The sequence below is a fragment of the Jatropha curcas genome, chromosome 5 (genome assembly GCF_041381405.1).
Source record: "Jatropha curcas cultivar XTBG-Jc1 chromosome 5, XTBG_Jcur_1.0, whole genome shotgun sequence".
Lineage (NCBI taxonomy): Eukaryota > Viridiplantae > Streptophyta > Magnoliopsida > Malpighiales > Euphorbiaceae > Jatropha > Jatropha curcas.
Window position 1 is genome coordinate 16,333,386 of NC_143155.1, and position 17,988 is coordinate 16,351,373.

General features: G+C 39.0%; 1 protein-coding gene and 1 pseudogene across 1 annotated transcript; one reads left to right on the top strand and one right to left on the bottom strand.

Annotated features, from left to right (window-relative positions):
• Window positions 1-12,032: 12,032 nt before the first annotated feature.
• Window positions 12,033-13,719, bottom strand: LOC149496282 (uncharacterized; annotated as a pseudogene).
• Window positions 13,720-14,898: 1,179 nt separating this feature from the next.
• Window positions 14,899-16,240, top strand: LOC105635946 (caffeic acid 3-O-methyltransferase). The gene is made up of 3 exons (XM_037640820.2): window positions 14,899-15,207; window positions 15,540-15,604; window positions 15,716-16,240. Exons 1-3 carry the CDS (start codon window positions 14,955-14,957, stop codon window positions 16,016-16,018), a joined length of 621 nt encoding a protein of 206 aa, XP_037496748.1. The 5' UTR covers window positions 14,899-14,954; the 3' UTR covers window positions 16,019-16,240.
• Window positions 16,241-17,988: the final 1,748 nt, after the last annotated feature.

Consider the following 17,988-nt stretch of genomic DNA (forward strand, 5'->3'; position numbering starts at 1 on the left):
CCCCACCCCCCTGGGCGGCACCTGCCGCCCAGCTTGGGCGACACCTGCCGCCCAGACCGGGCGGGGCCTGCCGCCCCACCGACTGGGCGGCAGCTGCCGCGCTCCCAGGCGGCACCCCCCGCCCAGTGTGGGCGGGGCCTGCCGCCCCACCGACAGGGCGGCAGCTGCCGCCCTCCCGGGCGGCACCTGCCGCCCAGCCTCTTGGGCGGCAGCTGCCGCCAAGCCAGGCGGCACCTGCCGCCCTGGACCCGAAAATGGCCTATAAATAGACCATTTTGAGCCTATTTCTGGTACCCCTGTCTGTGTTGACGGACGAATCCTTCTCCCTCTTACGCTCCTTGCGTTTTCTTTACCGCTTTTTGCATTTAATTTAATTTTTATTGCATTTTTATTGTGATATTTGGACATTAAAATTAAACAAATTAAAATTAATTAATATTTCCTAAGCGAGGAGCTTAATCTGGAGTTAAGAAGCGGTGGTCGATTAAATCAGGTATGTAAACAAAACTCTGCCTATTTAATTTTAGCACTTCATGCATATTTCTCTTCTACTCTTAATAATTCTACAATTGCATAAATGCATCCACGTCATTATTTTTGGTAAATAAACTGCCTTAATTAATTTGATTAAGCTTAAATGCCCGGTTAATCAATAATCGTGGTATTAAAGTTTAAATCCGACAATATTGGCTAAAAGAGCCTAGTTAATTAATAACTACGGTTCAATTGCCTTATTTCGAATAAATCTGGCTTAAGTCCAATTAATCAATAATTGTGGCTAAAAGCCTTAATCAATCACGTTTCGACAATAAATTGTGATTAAGCTCGAACGCCCGATTAATTGATAATCATGGCATTAAAGCCTAAATCGCACATTTTGGCAAACTAATTGCCTAAAACAACACATTTTGGCCAAAGGCCTTAAAATCAACCACTTTAGCGACAAATCGCTTAAATTAATCAATCTTTTGGCCAAAGGCCTTAAAATCAACCATTTTGGCGAAAATCGCCTAAAATCAACATTTTTGGCAACAATTGCCTAATCAAATCATTTTGGCTAAAAGCCATTAAAATCAACATTTTTGGCAAAATGCCTAAACAAAATGCACAAAGCATACACACTTATGCACAAAGCATACACACTTATGCACAAAGCATACACACTCATGCACAAAGCATACACACTTATGCACAAAGCATACACACTTATGCACAAAGCATACATACACTCATGCACAAAGCATACACACTCATGCACAAAGCATATACACACTCATGCATTAAGCATACCCCTTCAAAGCCCTTCAAAGAAGGCCTATCGAACTACGTTGACTTTGATCTTCCATTCAAACGGAAGTACGTAGGCACGTTCGGGATTTAACCCCGAGCGGCAAGTCGAAATCACTAAAACATTTCATTAATCCATCATTCACCTTGCAAAGCATTCATTCATCGGTTAGTTCATCAGCATGACATAGTCTCGGGATCCATCTCGGGTTCGTAGATTGTGCCTTAATCATTGGGATAATTAATCTAGTAACTAGGTTAATTAAAATGGAGTCACTTAGGGTTTTTCCCTAGTTTACCCTAAAATAATTAAACAAGGTGGCGACTCACACACATCACGTGTATTTCTTCTCATTCATCATATGCATCACATGCCTATGACATTTGGGGAAGGGGTTCACAATTGCAAGGTTCTTTAATTTTAGACAATTGCGCAATAAAGGACACATGGGATGTGGTAAAGTTAATGTGGGAAGTGGAAGAAGTAGCAGTATCATAATCGGTGAGCCAAGTAGGTGGGCGTCGAATTCTTGTGCTGCGTCGGACGTCAGATACTGGAACAATATCTTTTGTAGCAGCGTCATTCACCCCATGCGAAACTGCATCATGTTGGGCGGGGGAAACAGGTAAATCAGGAAGAAGAGAAGGTGGATCGGTGTGGGGTGAGGTAGGTTCAGGGGTGGGATCAGGTTGTGGGTTATTGGTGAATGGAGGGTCGTCGGTGGCGGGTTCTGTAACATCCTCTTGAGTTGAGTCGGGTTGAACCAAACCTGGTTGGGGTAGAATGGATGATAAGTGGACTTATTTGCATGAAAAAGTTTAGGCCTTGATTGCAGCCAAACATACAGTGTGGGTATTAAGTTGTGTCTTTGTATACTTGAGGTACCAAGTAGATATGTTACACAGCCAAGTCATTGCTTCTAGAGTCTACCCGTTCCTATCATTTTCACTTTCCTATTTTCACGTTTTTCATTTTCTTCTTAAGTTTCCCTTCCATTTCCTTGCACTTTTCATGCAAGTTACGCAGTAAGTCCACTCCAAGTAAGTAGAATTCCTTGAAGTTATATGTTATTCACTCTTTAATTGAGTTATATTGGAGATGAGTTATGAGAATTCTTGTGTATAGGAGAAGAAAGTTCCAAAGTTGCAGAAAAGAGAAGCTAAAACAGAGCCCCCAGCTTTGTGGCAAGACAGGTTTGATATCTCATGTTGTCTACTATTTTCCTTGCATGTAAATTGTGTGGTGTGTTGCCAATGAGATGATATATTGCTTGTTGTTGGGTGGAAGTACTGGAAATGATGTGAAAACAGGGGATGAATGTATGAAGTGGAAACAGAGTTTGCTGGAAATGTCACCAGCAACTTCATCTTGATTTTGAACCCATATAATGATGGAATTAGGAATTGTCATAGAAGAGTTATTTGTTCCTTTCTGTGTTAGCTTTACATGGGCTTTTGAATCATTCAATTTGAAGTTGTATATTGAGAGTTATGGCCAAAAGAACACAGACTGCACAATCTGGAATCACGTCGCGCGCTCGCGCATACTGGAAAGCAAGTCGCGCTCGCGATTTCCCATTGCGCGCTCGCGACTTGAGTCAGGTAGCTCTCTGACTCTCAATGGCACAGCTCGCGCTCGCGACTTTCACATGCGCGGTCGCGACTTTGGCCAAAAACTCTCTGACTCTCAAATGGCACAGCTCGCGCTCGCGACTTTCACATGCGCGGTCGCGAGTTTGGCCAGAAGCTCTCTGACTCTCAGTGTGCGTATCTCGCGCTCGCGAATCACACAAGCGCGCTCGCGACTTCATCTCGCGCTCGCGACTTGTGCTGCGCGGTCGCGACTTCAGCCAGAAACACACTGACTCTCAGGATGCACAAGTCGCGCTCGCGACTTTCACATACGCGGTCGCGACTTGTGCTGTGACACTCTTTTGCCTTTCATTTGCTATGTAATCACATTTCTTTGCTCAACATGCATGCATCCAATCATTTTACAACAAAAATACAACATAAGAACATGGATTAAAACAACATACAAGCATTCATATGATGTGAAATCAAATCAACATGATGAGTTATGATGTTGTGACACTATCTATGTGCTATTGTATTACATTGTAGTTATGCAGTAAGCTCCATTGAGGTTAGGTAGAAACCATGTAGATAAGGCTATGTCGCGACATAGAATAGCAGATCTGCGCCCCATACAGTTTGGAACTCCGGCTACAGGCCGTTGAGTGGATATGATTAAACCGTGCGGTGCGAATCCGGTTAGGGGCACCAAAACGGACAATATTGGCATAGGCGAATCCGGTTAGGGGCCTATAGCATACAGTTTTACCCAGCTTCATACAGTTTATCTTATCACTTCGGTTTCACTATAACCTTATGGAGCCATACAGATATTGTAACTAATGTTTAACGAATCATACAGTATAATACACAACAAGAAAGATCATTCAGATAAAATGAAGGTAAGATGATATGTGTGATTATCTGTACCTTATGTGTTTACATGGTTGTTACTTGGCTCTTTGTACTCATGTATGCATTTAATTGTTACTTGATATGTTGAGATATCCACTGAGCATTATTTGCTCAGCGAGTTACCTGTTTAACTCGCAGGTTTTGAGACTGGTCCATAGAGAGTCCGCGTACAACTGCTGCAGTTCATCTGTAGAAGACTCGGTCTTCAGGGCAGAAACTCATTTAGTTTTTCTTTTTATGGCATGTACAGGGCACACAGTTGGGCCCATTTCATTTTGTAAACTTGTATCATGTTTTGTAAATATATAAATTACATTATTTTTGGAAACAGTACCAGCATGTTATTATATTCAATACACAGTATGTTTTCAGTATGTCAGACCATACAGTCAACCAGTTTTGTAACATCTCGACTCGGTTCATTCGGGTTAACGGGTGGACCGGGAAGGGGTGTTACAAATTTTGGTATCAGAGCCCTAGGTTTAATTTCCCCGGGCTTGAATGCATAAGTCAGTATATGTACATGCCATGACTACCCTGATGAACTAAGCAGTTGTTATTATTTTAGGAGGATGTCTCAGGAAGGTGAAAGTGAGTCACACGCCTCCAGAGCAGTGGAGGGTGAGGCTCCAGCAGCACCAGGTCAAGTTAGAACAGTGGAGGGTGAGGCTTCAAGAGCACTAGGTCAAGAGGTGCTGTTAAAGCAACTTGCAGATACTTTTAGACAAATTGCAGGAGTGATGCCTCAAGCACCCGTAATAGTAGAAAGAGAGAGAAAGCCCCCACTGGAGAAGCTTAGAAAATATGGTGCAAAGGAATTTAAAGCTAGTAAAGATGATAGTCCCGAAGTAGCTGAGTATTGGCTAGATGGGACATCGAGAGTCCTAGAACAATTGCAGTGTACAGCAGAAGACAAGTTGATTTGTGCCACTTCATTGTTGATAGAGGAGGCATATACATGGTGGACCACTGTGCAACAGAGAGTAACAGCAGATCAGCGTACTTGGCAATTCTTCTTGGATGAATTCAAGAAGAAGTTCATTACCGAGGCTTACCTAGATGCGAGAAGGAAAGAATTCTTATACCTGCGACAGAACAAAATGTCTGTAGCGGAATACGAAAGAGAATTTACTAGACTCAGCAGGTATGGTAAGCAGATAGTGGCTACAGAAGCCGAAAGGTGTAAGAAGTTTCAAAAAGGCTTGAATGATGAGATTCAGATGGGAGTGGTAGCTTCCAGATTCAGAGAATTCTCAGCCTTGGTAGAGGCAGCTCAAGAGATAGAGCGAATACAGGCCAATCAGCGTTCTAGACGCCAGCGGTCTCAGCAAAGAAGAGATCAGACTCAGAGTGCACCCAGTACACATCAGCCGGAAAGCAAGAGATTCAGAGGTGCTAGTAGTTCAGCTGGTTCTAGACCTTCTTTTAGCCAAGGCATAGCTAGGGGTGTTCATGCACCAGCAGCATCAGTTGTGGCTAGTTCTACCGGTGGTATTCGAGGTTCAGGCAGAGGAATTGGTAGAGGCACCGGTAGAGGTGCAGAGTCAGCCGGTTATCCGTATCCACCTTGTGAACATTGTGGCAGATGACATGGTGGAGATTGTTGGTTGGTGACCGGTAAATGTTGGACATGCGGAGCATCAGACCATCAGAAGAAAGACTGTCCGAAGAAGGCAAGAGTTCCTACCCATTTCATAGCAGGTAGAGGTAGAGGTGAGCCCTCTGGAGTACAGAGACAGCAGTCAGAGACTGTGGACAGGCCTGAGACCAGGGGTCCAGCTAGGGTTTATGCTATGCGAGCCAGAGAAGATGAGGAAGCTCCAGATGTCATAGTTGGTGAGTTTTCTTTATTTGAGCATGTAGTTTATGCTTTGATTGATCCTGGCTCATCTCATTCATACATTAGTGTACCTAAACCTTGGGTTAAAGGATTAGCAGTTGCACATGTGAGTCAGGGTATGTTGGTTACCAATCCATTAGGAGATGTAGTAACAACTCATACAGTGATCAAAGACTGTCCAATTGTGATTCATGGAAAGGCGTTTCCAGGAGATCTTATGGAGTTGCCATTTAGAGAATTTGATGTTATTTTGGGTATGGATTGGCTATCTAGACATAATGCTCTAGTTGATTGTGCAAAGAAAAGGGTGACGTTATCTACACCAGCAGGGGAAGAGATTACAGTAGTCGGGAAGCGGCGAGATTTTTTGAGTAATGTGATATCAGCCATGGCAGCAAAGAGATTAATTCAGAAGGGTTGTGAAGCATATTTGGTATGTGCGTTACAAATAGAGAAAGAAAAGTTGAAAGTGGAAGATATACCAACAGTATGTGATTATCCAGATGTGTTTCCAGATGAGTTACCAGGGTTACCACCAAGGAGGGAAGTAGAGTTTACCATCGATGTCTATCCTGGAGCAGCACCAGTATCTATTGCACCTTACAGAATGGCACCAGCAGAGTTAAAAGAGTTAAAGATTCAGTTGCAGGAGTTATTGGATAAAGGCTTTATCAGACCCAGTGTATCACCTTGGGGAGCACCGGTATTATTTGTAAAGAAGAAAGATGGATCATTCAGACTGTGCATTGATTACAGACAGCTGAATAAGCTGACGATCAAGAATAAGTATCCATTGCCTCGCATTGATGATTTGTTTGATCAGTTAAAAGGTGCAGGTATGTTTTCTAAGATCGACCTCAGATCAGGATACCACCAGTTGCGGATAAAGGAAGAAGATATCGCTAAGACTGCATTCAGGACCCGATATGGTCACTTTGAATTTTTAGTAATGCCATTCGGTCTCACAAATGCACCAGCGGTTTTCATGGATCTCATGAACCGCGTATTTCATTCATACCTGGATCAGTTTGTGGTGGTGTTTATAGATGACATTTTGGTCTACTCCAGAGACAGGGCAGAACATGATAAGCATTTACGGATTGTACTTCAGACATTGAGAGATAAACAGCTGTATGCTAAGCTCAGTAAGTGTGAGTTTTGGCTAGAAGAAGTTTCTTTCTTAGGACATGTGGTGTCATCAGAGGGTGTCAGAGTGGATCCTAAGAAGATTGAAGCTATTGTTGATTGGAGACCACCCAGGAATGTCACAGAAGTTCGAAGTTTTCTGGGTTTAGCCGGTTATTACAGAAGGTTTGTAAAGGGATTCTCCATCATTGCATCACCTTTAACAAGATTATTGAAGAAAGAGGTTGTATTCCATTGGGATAATAGATGTCAGCAGAGTTTTGACACTTTGAAGAGAAAGTTGACTGAAGCACCAGTGTTAACTCAGCCAGTGTCAGGTAAAGACTTTGAGATTTACAGTGATGCCTCTCATACTGGGTTAGGATGTGTGCTCATGCAAGATAAGAAAGTGGTCGCCTATGTCTCCAGACAATTGAAACCACATGAGTTGAATTATCCAACCCATGATTTAGAACTGGCAGCCATTGTTCTAGCATTCAAAGTATGGCGGCATTATCTGTATGGTGAAAAGTGTTACATTTATACAGATCATCAGAGTTTAAAGTACTTACCAACACAGAAGGACTTGAATTCAAGACAACGGAAGTGGATGCAGATTCTGGCTAATTATGATTATGTCATTAATTATCATCCGGGCAAGGCTAATGTGGTAGCGGATGCCCTTAGCCGGAAATCCTTGTATGCTTTGAGCTTAATGAGAATTAGTATGGAGTTACAACAGCAAGGAGCTATTCTCGCTCAGATGCAAGTCCAGCCATCTTGGCTTCAGGAAGTTGCAGAAACACAAAAGAAAGATGCACAAATAGCCATATGGGTTAAACAAGTCCAGGCAGATCTTGGTGGGAAATTTAGATTGGATAGCAATGGAGTTTTGTTTTATGCAGACAGAATTGTTGTACCACAGACAGGGGAGGTCAGACAAAAGATTCTGCATGAAGCTCATAACAGTCCATATACAATGCATCCAGGTAGCACGAAGATGTATCAAGATTTGAAGAAAGGCTACTGGTGGTCGGGCATAAAGAGAGACATCGGAGATGTTGTAACAAGATGTTTAACATGTCAACAAGTAAAAGCAGAACATCAACTGCCATCCGGGTTACTTCATCCAATAACAGTGCCAACATGGAAATGGGATCAGATCACGATGGACTTCGTTACTGGCTTACCTCAGACACAGCGGAAGCACGATGCAGTATGGGTAATTGTGGATAGATTAACCAAGTCTGCTCATTTCCTACCAGTTAAGACGGACTATTCTCTGGACAAGTTAGCAGAAATTTATGTTAGTGAGATAGTTCGACTACATGGAGTTCCATCATCCATTATCTCTGATCGTGATCCAAGGTTTACATCGAAGTTCTGGGGTAAACTTCAAGAGGCATTAGGAACGAAACTGCATTTCAGCACTGCATTTCATCCGCAGACAGATGGGCAATCAGAGAGAGTGATTCAAATCCTGGAAGACATGTTGAGATCATGTGTTATTGAATTTGAAGGCAGTTGGGACAAATATGTATCTCTCATGGAGTTTGCCTATAACAACAACTATCAATCGAGCATCAAGATATGAAGCATTGTATGGTAGAAGATGCAGAACACCTGTATGTTGGACAGAACTTAGTGAGAAGAAGATTTTGGGTCCAGATTTGGTGAGAGACACAGAAGAGAAAGTAGAAATCATCAGAAGACGGCTAAAGGAAGCAAGTGATCGACAGAAATCCTATGCGGATTTAAAGAGAAAAGACATTGAGTATTCGGTTGGGGATAAAGTATTTTTGAAGGTTTCACCATGGAAGAAGATCTTAAGGTTTGGACAAAAGGGTAAACTTAGCCCTAGGTTCATTGGTCCATACGAGATTGTTGAACGCGTAGGACCATTAGCCTATCGCCTAGCATTACCTCCAACCTTAGATCGAATCCATAATGTATTTCATGTATCAATGTTAAGGAGATACAGATCAGATCCTTCACATGTGTTATCAGCGGAAGAGATTGATATTCAGCCGGATCTTACTTATGAAGAAGAACCAGTTCAGATCCTAGCCAAAGAAACTAAAGAATTGCGGAACAAGAAAATAGCATTGGTGAAAGTTCTTTGGAGGAATCATAAGACAGAAGAAGCAACTTGGGAATCAGAAGAAACCATGCGACAGCAATATCCGCATCTGTTCATAACAGGTAAACTTCGGGACGAAGTTTTTATTTAGAAGGGGAGAACTGTAACATCCTCTTGAGTTGAGTCGGGTTGAACCAAACCTGGTTGGGGTAGAATGGATGATAAGTGGACTTATTTGCATGAAAAAGTTTAGGCCTTGATTGCAGCCAAACATACAGTGTGGGTATTAAGTTGTGTCTTTGTATACTTGAGGTACCAAGTAGATATGTTACACAGCCAAGTCATTGCTTCTAGAGTCTACCCGTTCCTATCATTTTCACTTTCCTATTTTCACGTTTTTCATTTTCTTCTTAAGTTTCCCTTCCATTTCCTTGCACTTTTCATGCAAGTTACGCAGTAAGTCCACTCCAAGTAAGTAGAATTCCTTGAAGTTATATGTTATTCACTCTTTAATTGAGTTATATTGGAGATGAGTTATGAGAATTCTTGTGTATAGGAGAAGAAAGTTCCAAAGTTGCAGAAAAGAGAAGCTAAAACAGAGCCCCCAGCTTTGTGGCAAGACAGGTTTGATATCTCATGTTGTCTACTATTTTCCTTGCATGTAAATTGTGTGGTGTGTTGCCAATGAGATGATATATTGCTTGTTGTTGGGTGGAAGTACTGGAAATGATGTGAAAACAGGGGATGAATGTATGAAGTGGAAACAGAGTTTGCTGGAAATGTCACCAGCAACTTCATCTTGATTTTGAACCCATATAATGATGGAATTAGGAATTGTCATAGAAGAGTTATTTGTTCCTTTCTGTGTTAGCTTTACATGGGCTTTTGAATCATTCAATTTGAAGTTGTATATTGAGAGTTATGGCCAAAAGAACACAGACTGCACAATCTGGAATCACGTCGCGCGCTCGCGCATACTGGAAAGCAAGTCGCGCTCGCGATTTCCCATTGCGCGCTCGCGACTTGAGTCAGGTAGCTCTCTGACTCTCAATGGCACAGCTCGCGCTCGCGACTTTCACATGCGCGGTCGCGACTTTGGCCAAAAACTCTCTGACTCTCAAATGGCACAGCTCGCGCTCGCGACTTTCACATGCGCGGTCGCGAGTTTGGCCAGAAGCTCTCTGACTCTCAGTGTGCGTATCTCGCGCTCGCGAATCACACAAGCGCGCTCGCGACTTCATCTCGCGCTCGCGACTTGTGCTGCGCGGTCGCGACTTCAGCCAGAAACACACTGACTCTCAGGATGCACAAGTCGCGCTCGCGACTTTCACATACGCGGTCGCGACTTGTGCTGTGACACTCTTTTGCCTTTCATTTGCTATGTAATCACATTTCTTTGCTCAACATGCATGCATCCAATCATTTTACAACAAAAATACAACATAAGAACATGGATTAAAACAACATACAAGCATTCATATGATGTGAAATCAAATCAACATGATGAGTTATGATGTTGTGACACTATCTATGTGCTATTGTATTACATTGTAGTTATGCAGTAAGCTCCATTGAGGTTAGGTAGAAACCATGTAGATAAGGCTATGTCGCGACATAGAATAGCAGATCTGTGCCCCATACAGTTTGGAACTCCGGCTACAGGCCGTTGAGTGGATATGATTAAACCGTGCGGTGCGAATCCGGTTAGGGGCACCAAAACGGACAATATTGGCATAGGCGAATCCGGTTAGGGGCCTATAGCATACAGTTTTACCCAGCTTCATACAGTTTATCTTATCACTTCGGTTTCACTATAACCTTATGGAGCCATACAGATATTGTAACTAATGTTTAACGAATCATACAGTATAATACACAACAAGAAAGATCATTCAGATAAAATGAAGGTAAGATGATATGTGTGATTATCTGTACCTTATGTGTTTACATGGTTGTTACTTGGCTCTTTGTACTCATGTATGCATTTAATTGTTACTTGATATGTTGAGATATCCACTGAGCATTATTTGCTCAGCGAGTTACCTGTTTAACTCGCAGGTTTTGAGACTGGTCCATAGAGAGTCCGCGTACAACTGCTGCAGTTCATCTGTAGAAGACTCGATCTTCAGGGTAGAAACTCATTTAGTTTTTCTTTTTATGGCATGTACAGGGCACACAGTTGGGCCCATTTCATTTTGTAAACTTGTATCATGTTTTGTAAATATATAAATTACATTATTTTTGGAAACAGTACCAGCATGTTATTATATTCAATATACAGTATGTTTTCAGTATGTCAGACCATACAGTCAACCAGTTTTGTAACATCTCGACTCGGTTCATTCGGGTTAACGGGTGGACCGGGAAGGGGTGTTACAGGTTCAGTTTCAACGGCACAATTGGGTAGTACAAAGGTAGTAACATTAGTTGGGTTGGGTTGGTGAAATGGGAAAATATTTTCCATAAAAACAACGTCTCTGGAAACAATAATTGTCTTGGTGGTTAAACAGTAGAGTTTATAGGCTTTTTGATGTTGAGCATAACCCAAAAAGGCACAAGGAAAAGCTCGAGGATCAAACTTCTGTTTATGGGGTACTGTGTTGGTAGCATAGCAAAGGCATCCAATGGTACGAAAATAACTATAATTTACCTGTTTCCCATGCAGCCGCTCGAATGGAGTTTTCCAATCCAGATTTTCAGATGGCAATCTATTGGCGATATGAGTGGCAGCCAACAGTAATTCAGACCAGAAAGGAGATGGAAACTTGGATTGAAAAAGCAATGTGCGAGCAATGTTTAAAAGTGTCCGATGCTTCCGTTCAACAACTCCATTCTGCTGAGGGGTATAAACACAAGTCCTCTGGTGTAAAGTACCATGTTCCTGTAAAAAAGAACTACATGCAGTATTCACAAACTCTGTTCCATTATCAGTGCGAATAATCTTTACCCGTTTGTCATAATGAGTGATCACATAATTAAAAAAAGATCTCAAGGCAAGCAACACCTGGTCTTTGGTTTTCAACATATAAGTCCAACAAAACCGGCTATAATCATCAACGATGGTTAACATATAAACAGCGTTGGTAATTGATTCAACTTGTATGGCCCCCATAAATCAGCATGAATCAAATCAAACACATGCTCAGAAGAAATAGCACTGGTAGGAAAAGATAATCTCGTTTGCTTAGCAACAGGACAAGTAGAACACATCTATTCAGTATAATCACAATGAGCAATTCCATCCACATGTTTCAAGCGTTTAAAAGATACGTGTCCTAATCTGGCATGCCAAAGTAAAGCCAAGTGTTTATCGTGCTCAAAACAACGAGCAACAGAATTACAATTTATTTGTCTAGAAAAAGAATCTTTCGTCAAATAGTAAAGGTCTCTGATCACAGTTCCTGTTGCCAAAACTTCACTAGTCGGTAAATCCTGGAATAAACAATATTCAGGGAATGAGTGAACTGATAAGCCACAAGTTCTTGTGAGAAGACTGACAGATAACAGATTGCAATTGAAGGATGGAACATACAAAACGTTATAGAGCACAATTCTAGCATTCAATCTAATATTACCAATGTGAGTAACCAAGCGTGTGGAATTGTCAGGTAGTCGGATGGTGGTGGGTGGATTGAGTTTAATAACATGATCATAAAAATTGAGATGGGGTGTAATGTGATCAGTTGCGCCAGTGTCTATTATCCAATTATCCTTGCAATTAAAATTAATGCTTGTAAAAATAGAATTAAGTAAAAGTACCTGCAAAATTCACGGTTCGGATATCCCCTTCAACGTGTGCATTGCTGCTGCCTTTGGCGGCGAGAAATTTCTAAAACTCCTGTTGTAAATAATCAGACACTCCTGTTGTCAGAGGATCCACACTTGTTTGCTGCGGTACTATCGAATTCAGAGATGCATCAGTTGGAGCAACTCGAATAACGTTATTAGCACTGTAATATTTGCGAACATCCACCCCCTTTTTCCGTTGTAAATCGATGAACCAATCTGGATATCCATGAATAAGAAAGCAGTCATCAATAGTGTGCCCAATAGTCTTGCATTTAGAACAATACTGCTTCTTTCGTTCCTCTTTTCTGGCGGAAGAGGTATTTTTGCCATACCCAGCCCCGACACTGCCACGATTTCCCGTAGAAGTCCTTTGTGCAAGCATAACAGTAGCGGTTTCGGTGGAAGCAGTACTATCAGTTTGCACCTCCCGTTGTTTTTCAACACTCACGATCATAGAGAAAGCCTTGTTTATGGAAGGTAAGGGATCTTGGAGCAGAATCTGATTTTTCACGTTGTCGTACTCATCACCCAATCCCATCAAAAACTGCATCAACCGCCGATTGTTATCGTAATCGGCAATCGCAGTACCGGAATCACAACAAACAGGTAATGGAGCTAGGCAACTTAATTCATCCCACCTGTGTTTCAGTTTGGTGTAATAATCTGTGATAGAGTTATTACCTTGTTTGTAACCAGCAATTTCTCGTTCAATTTGATAAATCATCGGCCCATTACTCTCCCCATAACATTGCTTCAGCTTGTCCCAAAGAGCCTTTGCATTTTTACAGAATACAAATGCATTTGAGATGTCTTTGGATATGGCGTTCAGTAACCAGGAAACGACCATACTGTCGGCGGTCAACCATTTGTCATAATCATCAGATTCCGGCGATGGTGGTTTGATTTTGCCATAGATGAATCCAAGTTTCTTCTTAGCCCGAAGAGCGATTTGAACAGATTGACTCCAGGAGAGATAATTTTGCCCCATCAGAGGCGTGTTAACAAGGCTAAATCCAGGGGCTTCAGAGTGGTTCACATGATACGGATCATCCGCATTAGTTTTGGTGTTAATTGCAGCGATAATCTTCGCTAAATCATCAGGAGACATCATCGTAGTGAGCTTGTTGGCTCTGATACCATGAAAAGGATTAAAGAAGCCAATAGAAACAATGCATAATTACGAAATAAGAGTGGAAAAATAGACTCCTTCTCCTCTGCGATATCTAAGATAGGTTACATATATATACGAAGAGCAATAATAGTGAACCTATTCTAAAGGGATTTGATTTTCAGATTCCTATTTTGTAGGGAATTTGTTTACAAGTTGGTACAAGATATATATCCTTAACAAACCTCTACAAATTTATTTCTCAAGTTATGCATTGTGGGCTGCAAACCCTATAACAATCTCCACAGAAAATGTCTCACTTTGTTTGGAACATCCAAACGACAAATTCTTTTACACAAACTCTGATTCACATTGAGTGGTGATTCCAACGAGGAGATTTGAATTCTATAACCAGATCAATGGAAATAAAATATATTTTCAAGAGAAATTTGATATTAGAAGAAATATATTTTGGAATTAAAAAATTTTAAAGTTTAACTTTTGAAAATAAAGTGCCTAATGTATTTGACTCTGTAGTTTCAGCCATTATCCTTTTGGTCTCCTGAACTAAACGGGAATTCAATCATGACCCTCCAATTCACATTTCAATAATAACTCAAATGTAAAAGTGCAGAGTCATGGTTGAATCTTATAAAATTATTTTATTTTGTTAAGAAATATAGTTATTAGTGAAATATAAAAGTGTCAAACATTATAATTGAATTCTCATAAAATTCAGGGAATCACAAGCCGAATTGATCAAAGTTCAGGATTAAAATTAGGTACTAGGCTGATAATAAAGTGAATATTTTATTTATATTTAATATAAAAACATTTTTCTTTTTTAATATTTGATCCTAATACTTTTTATTGCAATTATTAATTTAAGATATTTTAACTTGATTTTTATTTTAATTAAAAAATAATTAACCAAAAATTATTTTGTAGTAATAATATTTCTAAATAACTTTTCTTAATTTTCAGTTGTATTTTTCACGAGATAAAATTTATAAATATAAAAAAAATACTTCATTCAAATGATTTTTTATTTATCTCGGTGGCTTGCCTATTATTAATGTTGGACTACAATTAAGCATTGACCCAAAGTCTTCATTTTGGGTTCATTTTTAAACTTCACATGAGGATTTTATGTTATTCATGTTTGTGTTTATTGTAGGTATCATTTGAAAGATGTAGTTCTTGAAGGAGGAGTTGCATTTAACAAGGCCTATGGAATGACGCTATTTGAATACCACGGCACAGATCCAAGGTTTAATAAGGTTTTCAACGAGGGAATGTCTTACCATTCCACCATTATCATGAGAAAAATTCTTGAAACCTACAAAGGCTTTGAGGGTCTCACATCTTTAGTGGATGTGGGTGGCGGAATTGGAGCTGTACTTAACATGATTGTCACCAAGTACCCTTCGATGAAGGGTATTAACTTTGATTTGCCCCATGTAATTGAGGATGCCCCGTCTTTTCCTGGTATTCACTTAATCTCCTAATGCTTTGCACTTCAATTGGATTATAGTTTGTTTAGTTTATTTAACTCAGCGATTGTAGTTGCATTTGAAACAAAGTGACTAATGGTTAAAAAATTGTAGTTGAATTGCTGAAAGTTTAAAAATTCTAGCCGTTAATATTTAACTTGTACTATTAGGTTTAACCATAATAATTAAACCAAACAGACATTAAGTTATAGGGAATTTATTTCAATTAATCATTTGTCTCTTTTTGAACTTCTTGTGGATTGTATAATGTTAACTGGACCTTCTTAAAGTTGATTACGAGATTCTGAGATATTGAGCTGAATGTAGGTGTGGAGCATGTTGGTGGAGACATGTTTGTTACTGCACCTAAAGGCGATGCCATTTTCATGAAGGTGAGTTTGAAATATACTTTCCTTGATATTTTATTCAGATCTTTTTGTAAAAGAGAATAAATATATCATCCATATGATTTTTGATCTCGATAATATGTTTATACTTTGCAGTGGATATGTCATGACTGGAGCGATGAATATTGCTTAAAATTGTTGAAGAATTGTTACAATGCAATACCGGCAAATGGAAAAGTAATTGTGGCAGAATACATTCTTCCAGTAGCCCCAGACACTAGCCTTGCCACAAAGGCAGTCATCCACATGGATTGCTTAATGTTGGCTCACCTTCCTGGTGGGAAAGAGAGGACTGAAGAGGAATTCGAGACATTAGCTAAAGGAGCTGGATTTCAAGGTTTCCAAGTAATATGTTCTGCTTTTAATACCTATGTCATGGAATTCCTCAAGAAGGCCTAAGGGTAGTGCCCTTTTTTTTTTTTTATAATAAAAGAGAGCATAGCTCTAAGAATACATTGTTAATTTAGGGTATGAGACATCCATATTATCATTCAAAATCTAAGAGGACAGTCCTAGTGGAGGATTCAAGATGATATGGGTAGCCAATGGATAGTTCCTAGTAATCTCACATGTACTGGAAGTGAAGAAACAAATGTTGAATGGCAATGATTAGTTGTTAAAGAGCTCTAGAGGACTGAATTGTACCCTTCAAAAACTGGACCACTACTAGGCTGTCACACTCCATATGGATATTCTGTATACCAAATCTGTAGCCACTTCCAGCCCTTCCATAACAGCACAAAGCTCAGTATTAGGAACCGAGCAAGTACCAATTTTAGAGACTACCTTAAGCCATCTTTAATTATTATCCCGAAGACGACCTCCACCACATGCCAAATTTTCTAAGAGTAGTGTCTTTTGGTGTGGCCATATACTTCATATTTTGCCTTTTAATTAACTTTTTGAGGCACTAAAATCGCTTACTATATTATTTCACCCTTAACTTTAGATTTTATTGCAATTTTACTTCAATTTGACCTTTATGCCAATTTCATCCTGAACTTTGACATTTTCTTGCAATTTTACTCCAATTTGATTTTTATGCCGATTTCATCCTGAACTTTGACATTTTGTTGCAATAGCACCCTAAATTATAATTAAGACTTAAAATGAAAAAAAAAAAAGGTTCAATCTTAACTTTAGGCTTGGATTAACTTAATATATTCGTATGAGTGACGGACTTTGGGTTAATAGCTTTGCTTTAGATTTTATAACTATTTTAAAATTTATATTAAAATCAAACCATAATAAAAATTATATTTTGATTTTTTTAAAAAAATTCATATATCAAATAATTAATTTTTAAATATTACTTATTATCAATAAAAGAAAGAATTTAAAAATATTAAAAATAATAATAGGGATTGTCTTTACTATTAACCTAAACTCTCTTATTCACACAGATGTATTAAGTTAATCTAAGCTTAAGGTCAAGAGTGAATTTATTTTTTATTTACAATTTAAATCTTAATTATAATTTAGGGTACTATTGCAACAAAATGTTAAAGTTCATAGTGAAATTAGTATAGAGGTCAAATTAAAGTGAAATTGCAACAAAAAAGTAAAGTTCAAGGTGAAATTGATAAAAAGGTCAAATCAGACTGAAATTGCAACAAAACTTAAAGTTAAGGGTGAAACAATATATTAAGCCCTAAAAAATAGGTACAATTTACTCTTGTGATTAAATTTCTTTCAACTCCGTAACTAATAAGGATGGCAGTGGATCGGGTAACCATCTAAAATGCATTACGTGAATCCAATTATAATTACACGTTTAATATTAAAAATATATTTTATTCTTATTTTTATTTTTCAAAAATAAAAAACAAGTAAATATTATAAATTATTATTTTGACTTAATAAAACATATAATGTAAAATATTAAATATAAATATAACATTAATTATAATTAAAAAGATTTAAATATATAATTTTTTTTGAGAAAGATAATTATTTTAAATAATTTTAGAATATTGATTAAATGGGTAATGGATAGCGGGTACCCGAGTCTTTTAACCGAATTCAATCCAAATTTGACACAGATAATAAAAATACTATATGAATCAATTTCAAACTCGTTTATTCACTATCTGAACCAATCAAAATCAGATCGGATCCAATTGGATACTTGCGAGTCGGAAAAAATTGTCATCCCTAATAACTAATGTGCTCCTCTAAGTTTTGCAATATGTGGTCCTAATTTATAAATAAAAAATCTTGTCTCCACTTGAGTAAGTTTTAGCCAAGCACTTATTCACCTAATTAGGAAATACTCTAAAATGTTTTGAAGCATTGATGTTTCAAATAATCAAAGAGGGATATATATTATCAGGAAGACAATAAGACATTCTAGGGACATTGATTAATGT